This window comes from Haliotis rufescens, unplaced genomic scaffold (assembly GCF_023055435.1).
Source record: "Haliotis rufescens isolate VD_foot unplaced genomic scaffold, xgHalRufe1.0.p SCAF_18, whole genome shotgun sequence".
Taxonomy (NCBI): domain Eukaryota; kingdom Metazoa; phylum Mollusca; class Gastropoda; order Lepetellida; family Haliotidae; genus Haliotis; species Haliotis rufescens.
Window position 1 is genome coordinate 12310030 of NW_025963868.1, and position 16606 is coordinate 12326635.

Consider the following 16606-nt stretch of genomic DNA (forward strand, 5'->3'; position numbering starts at 1 on the left):
GCCACAGAATGTAGACTATCACAGATTATGATCAGCGAAACATCAATTTCATCATCGCCTCAGACAAATACTAGTATAGGACGCTACAGAGTGTTGGCTGTCACAGATTATGATCCAACTCTGTTGAAGATCCAGATGAGAATCTGTCATCAGCAACCCTTGCCAACGAGACCGGGTGGCCAGACCCTAGATGCACATATGTTTCCAAATCGTAGATGCTTGCTCATAATGTCAATCACTGGACTGTCTGGCCCAGGCTCGACAATTTACAGATCGCCGTCATACAGCTGGCATATTGCTGACAGCAATAAAGCAAATAATGCGCAGTTTGTCGGTTCTGGGAAGGGCAGAACCGACAATTATACAGAAAGAAACAATTATTCCAGTCGGTGCCAACAGCAAGACAAACCAGCGCTCGAATGTAGAGAGGAGGGCGCTATGGTTGTCTTGTGGGTTCATTTCCCAACATGGGTACAATGTGTGACACCCATTCCTGAATTCCTCATCCGTGATATGGAGGGACTAACGCAGTGTAGACTGTCACAGGTTATGATCAGCGAAACATCAATTTCAATCATCGCCTCAGTCAAATATAGGACGCTACACAGTGTAGACTGTCATAGGTTATGACCCTGCGAAACATCAATTTCATCACCGCCTCAGTCAAATATAGGACGCTACACAGTGTAGACTGTCACAGGTTATAACCCTGCGAAACATCAATTTCAATCATCGCCTCAGTCAAATTTAGGACGCTACACAGTGTAGACTGTCACAGGTTATGATCAGCGAAACATCAATTTCAATCATCGCCTCAGTCAAATATAGGACGCTACACAGTGTAAAAGTGTACAGATTATGAACCGGCCCTATTACAGTACTCTCATACCACCCTGCGTCTGACTGTTTATACGTTATCAATCAAGGCTAAGAAACGTACCATGTTTGTCAGCCTTTAAATTGCCACATGCCATAGTTTTGTTTGACGAGGGCATCGTTGTTCCAGCCAATTAGGAATGTGATGTTACCCTGTACATGGCAACTCACTGGTACACATGCGTGTCTCAGTAACACACAACACGGCGTATCTAGGTAGGTAGACTCTCACATCAGGATATTATCTAAAGTAAATAGAAGCAATGACTGTTAATATACACACTGCTGTCCCCTCTACATATTAACATAGTATGGTTACTGGAATTGCAGTTCGAGAGATTTCTTTAAGAGAGAATGGAATATGGCAATTTCTTGTTCGTTGTTTGGATTGGTATTTTCTTACCAGCGAATGTAGCAGATGCTGTTAGATCCCTTGGTTCCCACCGGTTATCAAGGGATGCTCCAACGCCGCCTCCGACGATATCACCTGAATACTGGATCCATCAGAAGCTGGACCACTTTAATGTTGATGACAATCGCTACTGGAAACAGGTAGAGTGTACCACCTGAGGTACTCCCTTTGACAGGGGTGGTCGGGTAGCCTAGTGGTTAAAGCGTTCGCTCGTCACGCCGAAGACCCGGGTTCGAATCCCGACATGGGTACAATGTGTGAAGCCCATTTCTGGTGTCCCCCGCCGTGATATTGCTGTAATATTGCTAAAAGCGGCGTAAAACCAAACTCACTCACTCTCCCTTTGACAGGGTTGATGTAAATTGTCTTACAAAACTGAGTATAATTCAAATGTGGTTTGACCAAACAGTACTATTATTAGTAGGATGAAAATAGACGCCGAAACACCGCAATCTTAAGGTCCAAACCACAACCATGATACCCGTGTTAAACACATCCCCATCGAAAAAAACATTTCTTGTTTGTTTCATTTTTAGCCACCACCAAACATGGGTGTATACTTTAGTTTGCCCGTCAGTTAACATGTTACGGTGTAAAGTGGTTTAAATGATGTGTGTAATTTGAATAACTTATCTCGGCACACGTGGCCATGTGATGTGAGGCGCCATAATTCCATAATGCAGAGTTGTGTCTCTGAGCCAGGTCAGGATCCGCTGATCACGAATTCGAATTCCTGATTCACGCCTATCATAAATTAGAAGGTTGTGATTTCACTAAAATCGCGTTACATTTAACGTACTCAGCATCTTGCCATATCTAATGGTATGCCTTTACCATATACTCTCTTAAAAAAAAAAGGAACGCACAGGTAGATTTGTAGTAAATTTATTGTACCTAATAAAGTCGATATATTTAATTTAATATCATAGATACAAATATCAAAATTTGGAGCTGTACAAATGTTGTCGTTGTACAGACGCACTGAAAACTGTTCATTGTCATGTCACATAAGGCCACAAGGTTGCGCTGAACTCAGTATTTCGTGTGACCGCCCCGGCAGCAATCACGGCTCTGCATCACCTCGGCACTGAGTGGATAAGTATACGAATTCTGTCCTGCGGTATGGGAATGTCTGCGGCGTGTTCTGACGTTGACGTACACGGAGATCGAGTTCATCCCAGAGAAGTTCGATTGGGATGAGATCTGGAGATCTCGACGGCCAGGACAAGACATTCATGTTGGCATTATGATGTAGTCTATCATCAGCGTTGTCTTGTTGAAACAGCTGCCTCTGGCGATCATATGATTGGAAGAAGGTGAGATTGAAGAATTTGATTCATGTAGCGATTTGCTGTCAAATTTCCCTGAACCACAACCAAGTCAGATCTCGTGGTGTAGGATATGGCACCCCACACCATGACACTACCGTCACCAAAATTGTCGAATTCACGTACACAATGTGGGGCAAAACGCTCATTTCGACGACGATAAACACGTCTTCCATCTCGCCGGTGAAGCAGAAATCGTGATTCATCGCTAAACTACACTCGTCTCCAGTTTCTCAAATTCCTAAGGCTGTAAGGTATGGCACCAACGCAAGCGTCGCTGTCAATGGATCTGTTGCAAGACAGGGACGATAGCTGGTCTTCTAGGTCGGATCCCAGCCTCGCGAAGATGGTTCCTGACAGTCTGGTCCGATATCCTCCTCAAACCAGGTATGCGTCCTGCAGTCTCCGTAGCTGTGGCATTCCGATGACGTAGGTGGAACAGTCGAATGTACCGACCCTGTGCATGGGTGGTAATTCTTGGTCGGGCGGTTCCCGGACGGTCTGCAGTGGAATTGAACTGTGTGTATCGGTACCAAAGGCGGCAAATGGTGCTGTGGTGGACGTTGAAGTGGCGTGCAACAGAAGACTGCGATTCCTCACTTTGGATACGTCCTATGTTCCGATCAGCAATGTTGACAATTGAATAACAAATTATTGGCTTATGCTTGCCTTTATATAGCCACTACCACGAGTTACGAATGCCATAAGTTGCACGTGCATTTTGCGTTACTGTTTTCCTCCATGACAGTTTTGAACGAGTGTGAAATTAAAACAATGCTGTTTAAGACATTGAAAATCGACAATGGCTGCGTTTTAATGCACCGTTTGTCGAATATCAGGCCACCAATAACATATATCCAATTTAAATACCTGATTTTTGTCAGGTTCAATGAACTACATACTACCAGTGCGTTTCTTTTGTTGAAGAGTGTAATGGAAAAAAGTCAATACCGTTTGGGTTGTGCTACAGAGCTACGACAGTCGGAATCAGTATAGGAATTAAAATAATCATACTGCTACATTGGCTTTGTGAAACGGGTTCCAGGTTGCCGATGTTTCAGGTAAGTGCACTGCAAGCCAGCGTGATTCAAGTGAATATCATCGTAGATCGAGATTCAAATATATTAATCACTGGATTGTCAGGTCCAGATTCGATTATTTACAGACATAAATACATACAGCTGAAACATGCGGTGTGAGTCGTTACACAGCAAACAACAGCAACAACAACAAATCAAAAGAATGCACTGATGTATTTTGTCTGCTATCAAGGCCTGGATTGTCTGGTCCAGACTTGATTATTTACACACCACCGTCACATAGCTGGAATGTTGCTGAGTGCGGCGTTAAACAACAAACAAACAAACAAACACATATAAACAGCACATATATACATCAAATGATATCCGCATCACCAAGGAAATTATTATTTAACGGAAAGTACCACCTTCTTGAAACATACTTAATATTCATACCGTACTATCACTCAACGGGTATACGAAGTGTAAACGTATTTCAACATTACTGCTTACCCGTGAAGATCCGGGGTAGAATAGGTCTTCAGCAACCCATGCTTGCCATAAAAGGTGACTATGGTTGTCGTAATAGGCGACTAACGGGATCGTGTGGTCAGGCTTGCTGACTTGGTTTGATGCATGTCATCGATCCTAATTGTTACTGGCACGTTTAGTGAGACAAGCACACACACATTATCCATTTAACACTGGTATCTTGACTTGTGATCAGAAAGTGCGCCCCTTCTTTGCCTGAAATCTGTTTCAGGTGGTTGTGGTGGGTATTGGCTGGTCAAGAGTGGTGTCGAGTGGGGACGGGTGCAGGGGGTAGATTACAACCTTTCTGTAGAAGACATTTAGACATTGGGCAATATTTAGAGGTGAGAGAAGGTTATTCTTAAATTATTATTTTTTATTTTCGACGAAACATATTATTGCTGAAGGCGAATTACCATATCACAAATGCACCATTGCGTTTCCGAAAAGCTGTCTCATTGCTTGTTATCCCAGTTATTGATTTAATTGCCTGTTTCAGAGATACTACGTCTTCGACAAGTTCTACAAGCCCGGCGGTCCGGCCTTCCTGACCCTCGGGGGAGAGGGTGCCCTTGGGGTGTACGTGCAGGAGGGGGCCTGGATGGATTATATTCAGGCGTACCATGCCATAGGCTTTGCCGTGGAACATCGTTACTATGGCGAAAGTCACCCCACACCGTCAGTACCTGTCATTGGTTAATAGTATCACTCCCCAGCGGACCCGTGAACATCCGGGTTAGAATAGGTCTTCAGCAACACATGCTTACCGTAAGAGGCAAGATAACGCCCCACTCAGCAATATTCCAGCTATATGACGGCGGTCTGTTAATAATCGAGTCTGGGCCAGACAATCCACTGATTGATATCATGAGCATCGATCAATGCAATTGGGATACGATGACATGCATCAACCAAATCAGCGAGCCTGGCCACCCGATCCCGTGAGTCGCCTCTTACAACAAGCACAGTCGCCTGTTATGGCAAACATTGGTTGCTGAAGACCTATTCTACCCCGGATCTTCACGGTTCATAAAAAGTCTGATTTGAAAATAAAGATTAGTCCAGTGGCAATGTCCAGTTGTGCTGAAAGATCTGAATCCATTGCCTTGAGTTTACATTGTGCAACAGTGAGTGAGTGAGTGAGTATGGTTTTTCGCCACTTTTAGCAATATTCCAGCAATATCGTGGCGGGGGACACCAGAAATGGGCTTCACACATTTTACCCATGTCGGGAATCGAACGGGGTCTTCGACGTGACGAGCGAACGCTTTAACCACTAGGCTACCCGACCGCCCCACAGTGTGGAACAGACCCCTATGAGGAGAGGATAAGTCTTAAACACGTTCATAAACTGCCGGGCAAAAGACAGCATACACCTAAGTTTGATGGTGACTAAAAATGAAACAAATAAGAAATGGGTTTTCGATGGTGGTGTATTGATACTGGTACATGTTACATGTATCATAGTAAGGGTTTGGACCGGAAGTTTGCAGTGTTTCGGCGACTGCTCTCTGCCTGGTAACTTTTTGATAACGTTTGTAATGTTTTGGTCAAATCGAAATTTCAAAACTTCTTCAGTTTACGTCGAGCCTGTTCCAATAGTGTATTTGATTTCTGTCTTTACCCATGTTTTTGTGTTTGTGTTGTGTGTTGCCAGCGACCTGAGCACACCTAACCTGCAGTACTTGACTGTAGAGCAAGCCTTGCAGGACTTCGCCACCTTCATAGTAGCGGCAAACAAGGAACACAACCTCACTGACACAAAGTGGATCGCATTCGGAGGGTCCTATTCAGGTAGGACTTTTGAGTGAGAGAGTGAATTGGGTTTTACGTCGATTTTAATAATCCAGCAATTATTGGCGGGGAACACCACAAACGGAATCCTGGCGGGAATCAAACCCGGACCTCCGGCTTGAGAAGTGAACGCATTTACCACTAGGCTACCCCATCGTCCGTTAATGTCAGTGAGTGAAAGGTCTTAAAGGCCGATCTTAGCAATATTCCAACTGTATCATGTACGATGACGCGCGTCACCCAAAAGACCTGGCCGTCCACGTTAGAGACCTTTTACGGCCAGCATAGGTGACATGGGGCCAGTCTATCCTGCACTACCCACTGGGTATTTTTGATATATGATATCTATAAACAGTGGGGGGATCCAGGATTTTATCAGGGAGGTGGGTCCACTTGGTCAATTCGTAAATTGAGTGTTTGGTGTCACGTTGCAAAACCCACTTAAAAAAAACACCTTTTGTCTCCTTATGAATTTATACTATTCGCCGTAGTTTCCCAGTATCTCATTGTTGTCTTAAGATTCGATCGACTGGGAAACGAATGGTCAGGCTCCGCGACTGTATGTTCACGTAACCTGACAAGCGTCCGGCTGCCCTGGGTGTTAGCTCCTGTTTGGCTGGTACAGACTCGATTATGCACAGGTCGCCGTGTTAGTCAATATCTACCAAACTTCTATGCGGTTTTTGTAAAGATCTACACTTTTTTGAATTTTTCGACAAATGGGTAACATTTAATCGAAAACCCTGCATGAGAACAGTGTGTGTTCCTCCGGACAGTCACAAGCACTTGGTCCTGCCATTTGATGCAGAGACGCCGAGGTAGGAATAGTAAGGATAGCCAAATAACTATAGCCAAACCGTTTTCGGTTTAAGTATTTGAATTGGAGTATGTCACTTTGTAAACAACAAACAACAAATGTGTTTCGTGTGAAAATTTAAAAAGGATACGATTACAACATATGTTTGGAAATCAAAGTAAGAGGTGCCTACATTTTGTCTTTGGGCGTAAAACTGGAATCTCTCTAACTGTGGCTCCAAACACAATTCTTTCATCCGAAGTCTGCTGTGTGCTGTTATTTTCTTGCCCCTGTGATGATATGGTCAATTAAGATGAATATGAACCCCACAATGTCCCTGTTGCCTCTCGTATGATGTGAACTCGGCCTCATCTCTGGTTGCAGGTATGTTGTCCTCCTACCTACGCTACAAGTTCCCCCATCTGGTTGCCGGGGCATTAGCATCCAGTGCACCTGTTGGCGTGTCTGTGTTTTCTCCAGGTGAGATTCATGTTTACAAAGGTATGTGAGACACAATAAACTCACTCGTAAAATCATCAAACCTTTTGGGGGTTTTTTCAAAAGAGGAGGCTGCTCAATCAAGCTAAAAACTTACCTTGATCCTATGTGTATGACGCAGTCTTCACCTGACGTCTATCAACCATGCATTTACACGATATAACCTATGAATACTTGATAGCCAAGATAATCTTCTTTCACTTTGTTCTGAAATAGTTCTTGTGCGCCATATATAGGTCATGTCCACTACATTTAGGTCATGTCCAACACTGCTAGTTCATGTCCGCAACGTTTAGGTTGTGTCCAACACAGCTAGTTCATGTCCGCAACGTATAGGATGTGTCCAACACAGCTAGTTCATGTCCGCAACGTTTAGGGTGTGTCCAACACAGCTAGTTCATGTCCGCAACGTATAGGATGTGTCCAACACAGCTAGTTCATGTCCGCAACGTTTAGGTCATGTCCAACACAGCTAGTTCATGTCCGCAACGTTTAGGATGTGTCCAACGCAACGTGTTCATGTCCGCAACGTTTAGTATTTGTCCAACACAGCTAGTTCATGTCCGCAACGTTTAGGATGTGTCCAACACAGCTAGTTCATGTCCACAACGTTTAGGATGTGTCCATCACAGCTAGTTCATGTCCGCAACGTTTAGTATTTGTCCAACACAGCTAGTTCATGTCCACAACGTTTAGTTCATGTCCAACGCAGCTAGTTCATGTCCGCAACGTTTAGGATGTGTCCAACACAGCTAGTGCATGTCCGCAACGTTTAGTATTTGTCCAACACAGCTAGTTCATGTCCACAACGTTTAGGTCATGTCCAACACTGCTAGTTCATGTCCGCAACGTTTAGGTCATGTCCAACACAGCTAGTTCATGTCCGCAACGTTTAGGTCATGTCCAACACAGCTAGTTCATGTCCGCAACGTTTAGGTCATGTCCAACACAGCTATTTCATGTCCGCAACGTTTAGGTCATGTCCAACACAACTAGTTCATGTCCGCAACGTTTAGGATGTGTCCAACACAACAAGTTCATGTCCGCCATGTTTAGGATGTGTCCAACACAGCTAGTTCATGTCCACAACGTTTAGGCCATGTCCAACGCAGCTAGTTCATGTCCGCAACGTTTAGGATGTGTCCAACACAGCTAGTGCATGTCCGCAACGTTTAGTATTTGTCCAACACAGCTAGTTCATGTCCACAACGTTTAGGTCATGTCCAACACAGCTAGTTCATGTCCGCAACGTTTAGGTCATGTCCAACACAACTAGTTCATGTCCGCAACGTTTAGGATGTGTCCAACACAACTAGTTCATGTCCGCCATGTTTAGGATGTGTCCAACACAGCTAGTTCATGTCCACAACGTTTAGGTCATGTCCAACACAGCTAGTTCATGTCCGCAACGTTTAGGATGTGACCAACACAGCTAGTTCATGTCCGCCATGTTTAGGATGTGTCCAACACAGCTAGTGCATGTCCGCAACGTTTAGTATTTGTCCAACACAGCTAGTTCATGTCCACAACGTTTAGGTCATGTCCAACACTGCTAGTTCATGTCCGCAACGTTTAGGTCATGTCCAACACAGCTAGTTCATGTCCGCAACGTTTAGGTCATGTCCAACACAGCTAGTTCATGTCCGCAACGTTTAGGTCATGTCCAACACAGCTAGTTCATGTCCGCAACGTTTAGGATGTGTCCAACACAACTAGTTCATGTCCGCCATGTTTAGGATGTGTCCAACACAGCTAGTTCATGTCCACAACGTTTAGGTCATGTCCAACACAGCTAGTTCATGTCCGCCATGTTTAGGACGTGTCCAACACAGCTAGTTCATGTCCGCAACGTTTAGGATGTGTCCAACACAGCTTGTTCATTTCCGCCATGTTTAGGATGTGTCCAACAGTGCTAGTTCATGTCCACAACGTTTAGGATGTGTCCAAAACCAGCTAGTTTTCATCCGTGAAAGTTAACATGGCGTGGTTTAACTGAAGGAAAACTATTAAAGGCGATACTAAACAAAACATACCTAAATTTATACCTCGCTCTCCTTAACACATCATGAGTGGGAGACAAGGTGACAGGTCTTGTTATATTTGTGTGATTATTAAAGGGGAAGTTAAGTATTAATACTATAACCTGGACGTTTTTCAGAGTTCCTAGTAAGTATCGGGGAATCTCTTCGCTCTGTACCCGGATGTTACCAGGCAGTTGGTGATGCCTTCAATGATGTGAGGGAGCATCTCAAGACTGACACTGGCGCCCAACACTTGCAGTCACTGTTCAGGTAGATGTCATCCAATACCCCTCTATATCTCCCCGTGGTAGACCATTTTACACCGCAGTCAGCTATATTACAGCTATATCCAGACCGTCTGTGAATAATAGAGTCTAGGTCAGTCAAACTAGTGGTTGTTATTAGGAGCAACGTTTCACGCCGTTGGGTACACTGCCATGCCTTACCAGTCGATTAATACATACTGTGTGAAGACAAGCTTTGTCGCTCCACCGAGTTGCCTCCCTTAGTTATGCCAGCATTGTGATAATCGGTCCGAATCCCAAAGTCGCTCTCATCATCATATTGTTGGTCTGTCATTCATGTCTGAACTGCCTTTCTGTACGTTTCTAGGCTGTGTGCTTTTGATCGCACAGACAAGCTGGACGTGGAGAACCTGATGGATGGACTGCTGTCACCTGTCATTAACACAGCGCAGTATAGTAACGATAACATGGGGTACTTGGTAAGTGGGGGCGGTCGGGTAGCCTAGTGGTTAAAGCGTTTCTCGTCACGCCGAAGACCCGGGTTCGATTCCCGACATGGGTACAATGTGTGAAGCCCATTTCTGGTGTCCCCCGCCGTGATATTGCTGGAATATTGCGTAAAACCAAACTCACTCACTCACTCACTTGGTAAGTGAACAGAGAAAATACACCAACACTCACTGTTCAAAACTCACTGTATTGAAACCACGTGGTGGTGTGGTGGTTCGAAGGGTGCTTTTTTATAGAGGGGGTGCCACATCTTATTTGTTCAGTCAACTCTTTCAGCAGATACGAGTATATTTTATTCTTTGAAAGGACAACTGATTTTGGGAAGCATTTTCTTCACGCAATTTTGGGAACTGATGGAGAATGCGCGTAGTAATTGACATGAGTGAGTAAGTGAGCATGGTTTTACGCCGCTTTTAGCAATATTGCCACTATCCCTATCAAGGATGCTACTGATGATGTTTCTTGGTCTGTCCCCAACAGAAGGGTCAAACAATGTTTGATGACCCAACAACACATTCATTTTGGGGGGCGTAAATCCTGAGGTTTTTTATCTTGTTTTTTTCTGAAGAGTGCCGACCACAACAAGAATAGGTGGTCCCTTTTCTCGGATGGAGCTGGTTATAGTAACGAAGCATATCTCTAAAAGACTCACTTTTGTATGGTTACTGGGTCGGTGACGTAACCTGGTGGTTAATGCGTTCGCTCGTCACGCCGACGAAAGTCTGGGTTCGATTCACCATTTGCGTACAGTGTGTGGCGCCCATTAATTACCTGGTGTCGCTCGCCCTGACATCGTTTGAATAATGCTAAAAGCGGCGTAAAACTATACTCAATCACTTAAGGTCAAGGTGGACCTACCGAATACCAGTCCGCCATGTTTGTTTGAGCCTACTAACGAACCGGAAGTGACAGTGTAACGAAGCCAAACCCAGAAAACATGACTCGGCTTGTATTGGTATGGTTAAATATGGTTAGACTGAATATCAAGCTATTCATAAACATCGAAAACATTGAATATTACCCCAAAACAAAAGTACACAAAATGACAGAATGTATACGGTATTCTGTAATCTAGCCAGGGTAAGTTTGCCGCGTGTGTATCAATCAATCTGCTTGTGTTGTAGACAGATCCCCTCTCTATAGCGTCCATGTGCCGGGTTATGACAGACACCAGCAGGGGAACTCCCCTGCACCGCCTGGCTGACTATCAGGCAATCGTCTACAACAACTATACACATGTCAGAGATCCTTGCAACGACGTGACCTTCACCTTCATGGTAAACAACGCCAAGAACATGACGTTCAAGAGCGGAGACATCGCTCACGGTAACGACTTCCTGCTGCTCATTTCCCAGGGTACCGTTGTACAAAGTGATCTAAGCGCTAAGGTGATCGAAACTCCCATACCTTAACATGGACTTACTACAGTCGTAGCGCTAAGATTTTATGTACAACGGCACCCTGGAGCTTACGTTATATAATTAGCGTATGTATCCATCTTGTCTGAAACGCCTGTGGGCGAGAAATCCCATTTTGATTCTCTAGATACGTTTTAAAATAGCTTGTAAGATAAATGATATCTGTCAGCCACCCGTGTAGTAATCTCCATGTATATCACCAGCTCAGTGATCTAACGACGTTCCGTTTCCCGACGACGTCATCGCAGTCGTCTCCGATAACTTTGGTCATCATCTCCACTTGGTACCAGTACTTACACCTTCATTTGATGATTGGATTCAATCCACCCACACCCCCCACACACACACCCCACACTCCACCCCCGCAGACACCCAAACCCCACACCTCCCACTCTTGGTCATTCTGCGCTCCCTGTTGAATACAGTTTGCAAAAATCAAGCAAAAAACAAATGACATAAATAATACAGGGGAAAGATAACATTTAATGATGTTTAGTTGTTGAAATGGTCAGTTGAAGACCGGGGTTTAATTCCTGACATGGGTACAATGTGTGAAGCCGTTATAATACTGGAATACTGCTAAAAACGTTGTAAAACCATATTCACTCACTCACTCAGTTAATGCAACTACATGCATTATTAGTAGGTTTTTTATAACATAAATTCGTTTCGCACCAGTACCCCGGGTGACATAGTTTAACGTACCCTGTATGTTGGTTTATGATTTGTTTGTTTGTTGTTTAACGCCAATATTCCAGCTATATGACGGCGGGCTATTAATAATCCAGTGATTGACATCATGAGCATCGATCTACGCAGTTGGGATACGATAACATGTATGAACCAAGTCAGCGAGCCTGACCACCCGATCCCGTTAGTCGCCTCTTACGACAAGCATAGTCACCTTTAACGGCAAGCATGGGTTGCTGAAGACCTATTCCACCCAGGATTTTAACGGGTCTGTTGGTTTATGAACTTGTCTAACAGAGAGGGTACCAGTGCCAATGTCCCCCGAGACTGGCGGACAGTTTATAATATCTGGAAGTTAATGGGAAGAAATGAGGTTAACGTTTCCTTGCAGGACGCCAGTGGATGTACCAAATGTGCTCTCAGCTCGGAGCCTTCGTCACATCAACGTCTGACAATCAGCCGTTTGGACACGTCATCAGTGAAGAGTAAGTTGTCATCCAAACCTTATGTTGGTGTTTTACGACGCAGTCAGAAGTATTCCAGCTCCATCAAACGAACAAAGACAACGGCGGCCTGTAAATAATTGAGTGGGGCCAGTTAAACCAGTGGTGGATATTGTGAGCAACTTCCTACGCCGTAAGTGCACAATAACGCGCTATCATCCAAATTACTGGGCCTGACTACACCATTTATTTATGTCTACCCTTACAACATGCATATATTGCTGGGTTGTGTCAGTTCCTGGAATCTCCACTGGTTCACACATGGGTTATTCAAACGGGCATGGTGCTGACAAACCGAGAAACATTATCAGGGCGAATGGGATTCGAATCAACAGTCATTGGATTCTGACACGCACAAGGGAGGACACTCTGCTTGGCGTCTTTGCAACGCCAAAGACGACTGGTTCCACCTCCCAATGTTGATGAAGTAACAATGTTGACAAGTAACTTTAGATTGTGATTTGTCTAGATCTAAAACTCTTACGTTACAGTTATGTTGAGAGGGTCTGCCAAGCCTACTTTGGTCCAGCATTCAACGTGACCCTGTTGACCAGAGGCGAGCGGGAGATGTTGGTTGACTACGGAGGCCTAGGGATTCAGGCCACCAACGTGGTGTACACCCAGGGCTCATATGATCCATGGCACAAGTATGGTTTCACCAAGGATCCAAACCCAAAGGCCCCTGTCATCGTCATACAAGGTACATCATTAGGATTTCCCATAGCACCTGCGATCGTCATACAAGGCACCTCATTAGGATTTCCGATAGCCACTCCCATCGTCATACAAAGTACTTAATGAGGATTTCCCATAGCCACTGCTACGTCATACAAGCTACGTCATTAGGATTTCCCATGGCGTCTGTGATCGTAATACAAGTTGCGTCATTAGGATTTCCCATGGCCCCTGTGATCTTCATACAAGGTACGTCATTATGATTTCCCATAGTCACTGCGACGTCATACAAGGTACGTCATTATGATTTCCCATAGCCACTGCGACGTCATACAGGGTACGTAATTAGGATTTTCCATGGCACCTGCGATCGTCAAACAAGGTACGTCATTAGGATTTCCAATGGCCACCGCGATCGTCATACAAGCTACGTCATTAGGATTTCCCATGGCGTCTGTGATCGTAATACAAGTTGCGTCATTAGGATTTCCCATGGCCCCTGTGATCGTCATACAAGGTACGTCATTATGATTTCCCATGGTCACTGCGACGTCATACAAGGTACGTCATTATGATTTCCCAACCTGTGGCCTAAGGACATGGTGATTGTTAAATACATTGACACATTTGTAGAGATATATAATGGTATCCTTTCTTGCTTGGAAACAAATACATCACGAGTAAATCAGAGTAAAACAGTATTTGAGTTACATCGCAGCGAGTCAGTTGAATGTTGGATACGTCTTGAATTTCACAATATCATGCCTTCTGGTCTTCTTTACATATATTATTATTATTCAACTATGATATATGATCTGTCCATGCTACAAACATGCGCATAATGCACTTTTGTTTTTGTTTTTTAATTTGACCTTTGGTCGATATGGAATGAACTATATCTCGCTATCATAATTATGCTAAAAGTAACAATTAATCCATGCACACCCCATGTATGTCATTGAAATGTAAAATATGATGGGAAATGTAATTACGAAAAATTTACAACAAAAAAATATCCAAAAAAATTAATACTTTTGTATGTATACAAATGTGATTTTCAAGAGTATATAACGCCGCGATATAACTGGGATACTGTTAAAAGTGGCGTTAAACCCAACTCACTCACTCAAGGGTATATATATATATATATATATATATATATATATATATATATATATATATATATAAATCACGATACCAGCCAATGGAAGACAAATGTCAAACAGCATTCATGGATCTTCGTTGCATTATGTGTTCACGAAGAGATTGCCGTAAATCACCATCCACATCATTGGTGACGGGGCGCCGTTGAATAATCACTCACTCACTCATTCGCTGCAACAGGTGTGGGTCATGTCGCAGACCTATTCAAATCTTCACCCATGGATAATGTCCAGCTGAAGCAAGCACGAAACCATATCCGGCGTCTCATTAGACAGTGGATATCGTCTGGGAATGCTCCTATCGTTGGATGAGGTTCCACACCCCTGCAGTCACAATGTGTCAACTGGTATATCCATCATTCAAGTATAACGTCATATAAAGTATAAACGAATAAATACAAATTGCGTGTCAAGATTTCGTTCATTTTCTCATTGAAATAGTTATTACAATTGATTTTCCTCAGATTCTGTCGAGGTTATACTTTGATTACCATTTGTGCCACCATTTGTGCCACTGTTTAGAAACGTGAATTTTGCAAGAATAAATGTTTTAGTATTTATAACAGAATATGTAATTCGTATCACACCGACGAGGTATTTCAGGATATGTTTTCGACGATAGGAAGTTATCACAGATGTTTTCTGGAATTTAAAATTTCCTGCATTAGGAATAAAAACAATTTGAATCACTACCTCAGTGAGTGAGTGAGTGAGTGAGTTGGGTTTAATGCCGCTTTTTACAGTATTCCGGTAGTATCGCGGCGCATCAGCTTAATGTGGGAGGAAAGCCCGAAGTGATGCAGACGTTTAAAACTTCGGTGAAACCCACTTTTATAGTCAGTTAACTCCCTTGCCTCGGGAAGATGACCATCACGTGGGAAGCCACCAAAGTCCACCACCAACAACTGGCGTCACTGGAAACTACAAGAGGTCATTGGCATCAGGGGGTACCAGACAGCCATGAACCGTGACCAGGGGGCCATATCTTTGCTTGGGAATTATTAATTTGTGCCACCGTCTGTCTGTCGTGTTATGCCCCAATCAAGGCTAATTATTCCAGTTGCCTTCCGTTTGTTTCCATTCCTTAATACCAATCAGTGCTAGTTTAACTTCTGGCTTCAATTTGTCCCAATTATCACCAAACATCGCTACTTAACTATTGGCTTCCCTTCCCGAACCAGGTGTTCGCGAAAAGGTAAACGGTGGCAGCCATCACAAACACATGCAGAGGCAAGAAAATTGTTCATGTGAAAAAGCAAGAAAACATGTCTAGCAATAAACTCTTTGAAAGTAACACCTTTGTTATCTAATCAATTTTGTTGATTTTTAAATGTACATATATATGTTCTCTGCATCTTAGAATGCTTTCATTCACCTGATGAAAGAGTCGGCACAATAAAGGAGGGGACACCCATAAGTTATCCCTCTCATTGCGATGTTAATAAACACGATCATTCTACCCTCATGGGTAATATTATACTTGTGTTTTTGTTTAACGCCGTACTCAGCAATATTTCACCTATATAACGGCGGTCTGTAAATAATCGAGTCTGGACCAGACAATCAAGTGACATCATGAGCATCGATCCATGCAATTGGGACCGATGACATGCAACAACCAAGTCAGCGAGCCTGACCACCCGATCCCGTTAGTCGCCTCTTACGACAAGCATGGTCGCCTTTTACGGGAAGCATGGGGTGCTGAAGACCTATTCTACCCCGGATCGTCACGGGTGACATACCGGAAACGTTTAATCATTGTGAGACAGGATGTTATCCATAACCGATATGGAGTGGCACAAGAACTAATACTTAAGTAAAATACATGCCCCAAGTACTAAATCTTCATCCTGCAACCGGCACTTACTCTTCTCTAGTTTGTCTTTTACAGACTGTAACTTACTCAATGGATTTGAATGGTCAGTCCACAATGGAACCCCGGACCTTCCACTCTACGGGAGGACGCTCTACCATTAGACCATGAGGCGGTCTGGATTGAGAGGGCGTATCGCTCATTTTATATCGCAGTTCTTAACAGATAGAAATTTCCAGGTACGTGTGGGATCCGCCATGTCTGATTTGTACGATCAAGATCAGGGTGTCCCACAAGGTAGCATATTATCAGTA

The 16606-nt window shown here is 43.8% G+C and overlaps 1 protein-coding gene across 1 annotated transcript; it reads left to right on the plus strand.

Annotated features, from left to right (window-relative positions):
• The first annotated feature begins 1195 nt into the window (after positions 1-1195).
• LOC124129371 (putative serine protease K12H4.7) lies at positions 1196-15204 on the plus strand. The gene is made up of 10 exons (XM_048398053.1): positions 1196-1428; positions 4666-4844; positions 5824-5960; positions 7141-7236; positions 9413-9545; positions 9888-9999; positions 11155-11356; positions 12530-12623; positions 13133-13341; positions 14661-15204. The coding sequence occupies exons 1-10, from the start codon at positions 1231-1233 to the stop codon at positions 14789-14791; spliced, it is 1491 nt and encodes a 496-aa protein (XP_048254010.1). The 5' UTR covers positions 1196-1230; the 3' UTR covers positions 14792-15204.
• Positions 15205-16606: the final 1402 nt, after the last annotated feature.

What these genes read in the sequence shown, in the direction of transcription:
- LOC124129371 (XM_048398053.1), top strand. Translation starts at nt 1,231, where the DNA reads ATGGAATATGGCAATTTCTTGTTCGTTGTTTGGATTGGTATTTTCTTA. An exon ending in GGCGAAAGTCACCCCACACC is followed by an intron (nt 4,845 to 5,823) that starts GTCAGTACCTGT and finishes GTGTGTTGCCAG; the next exon opens with CGACCTGAGCACACCTAACC. An exon ending in CCCTGTCATCGTCATACAAG is followed by an intron (nt 13,342 to 14,660) that starts GTACATCATTAG and finishes TCGCTGCAACAG; the next exon opens with GTGTGGGTCATGTCGCAGAC.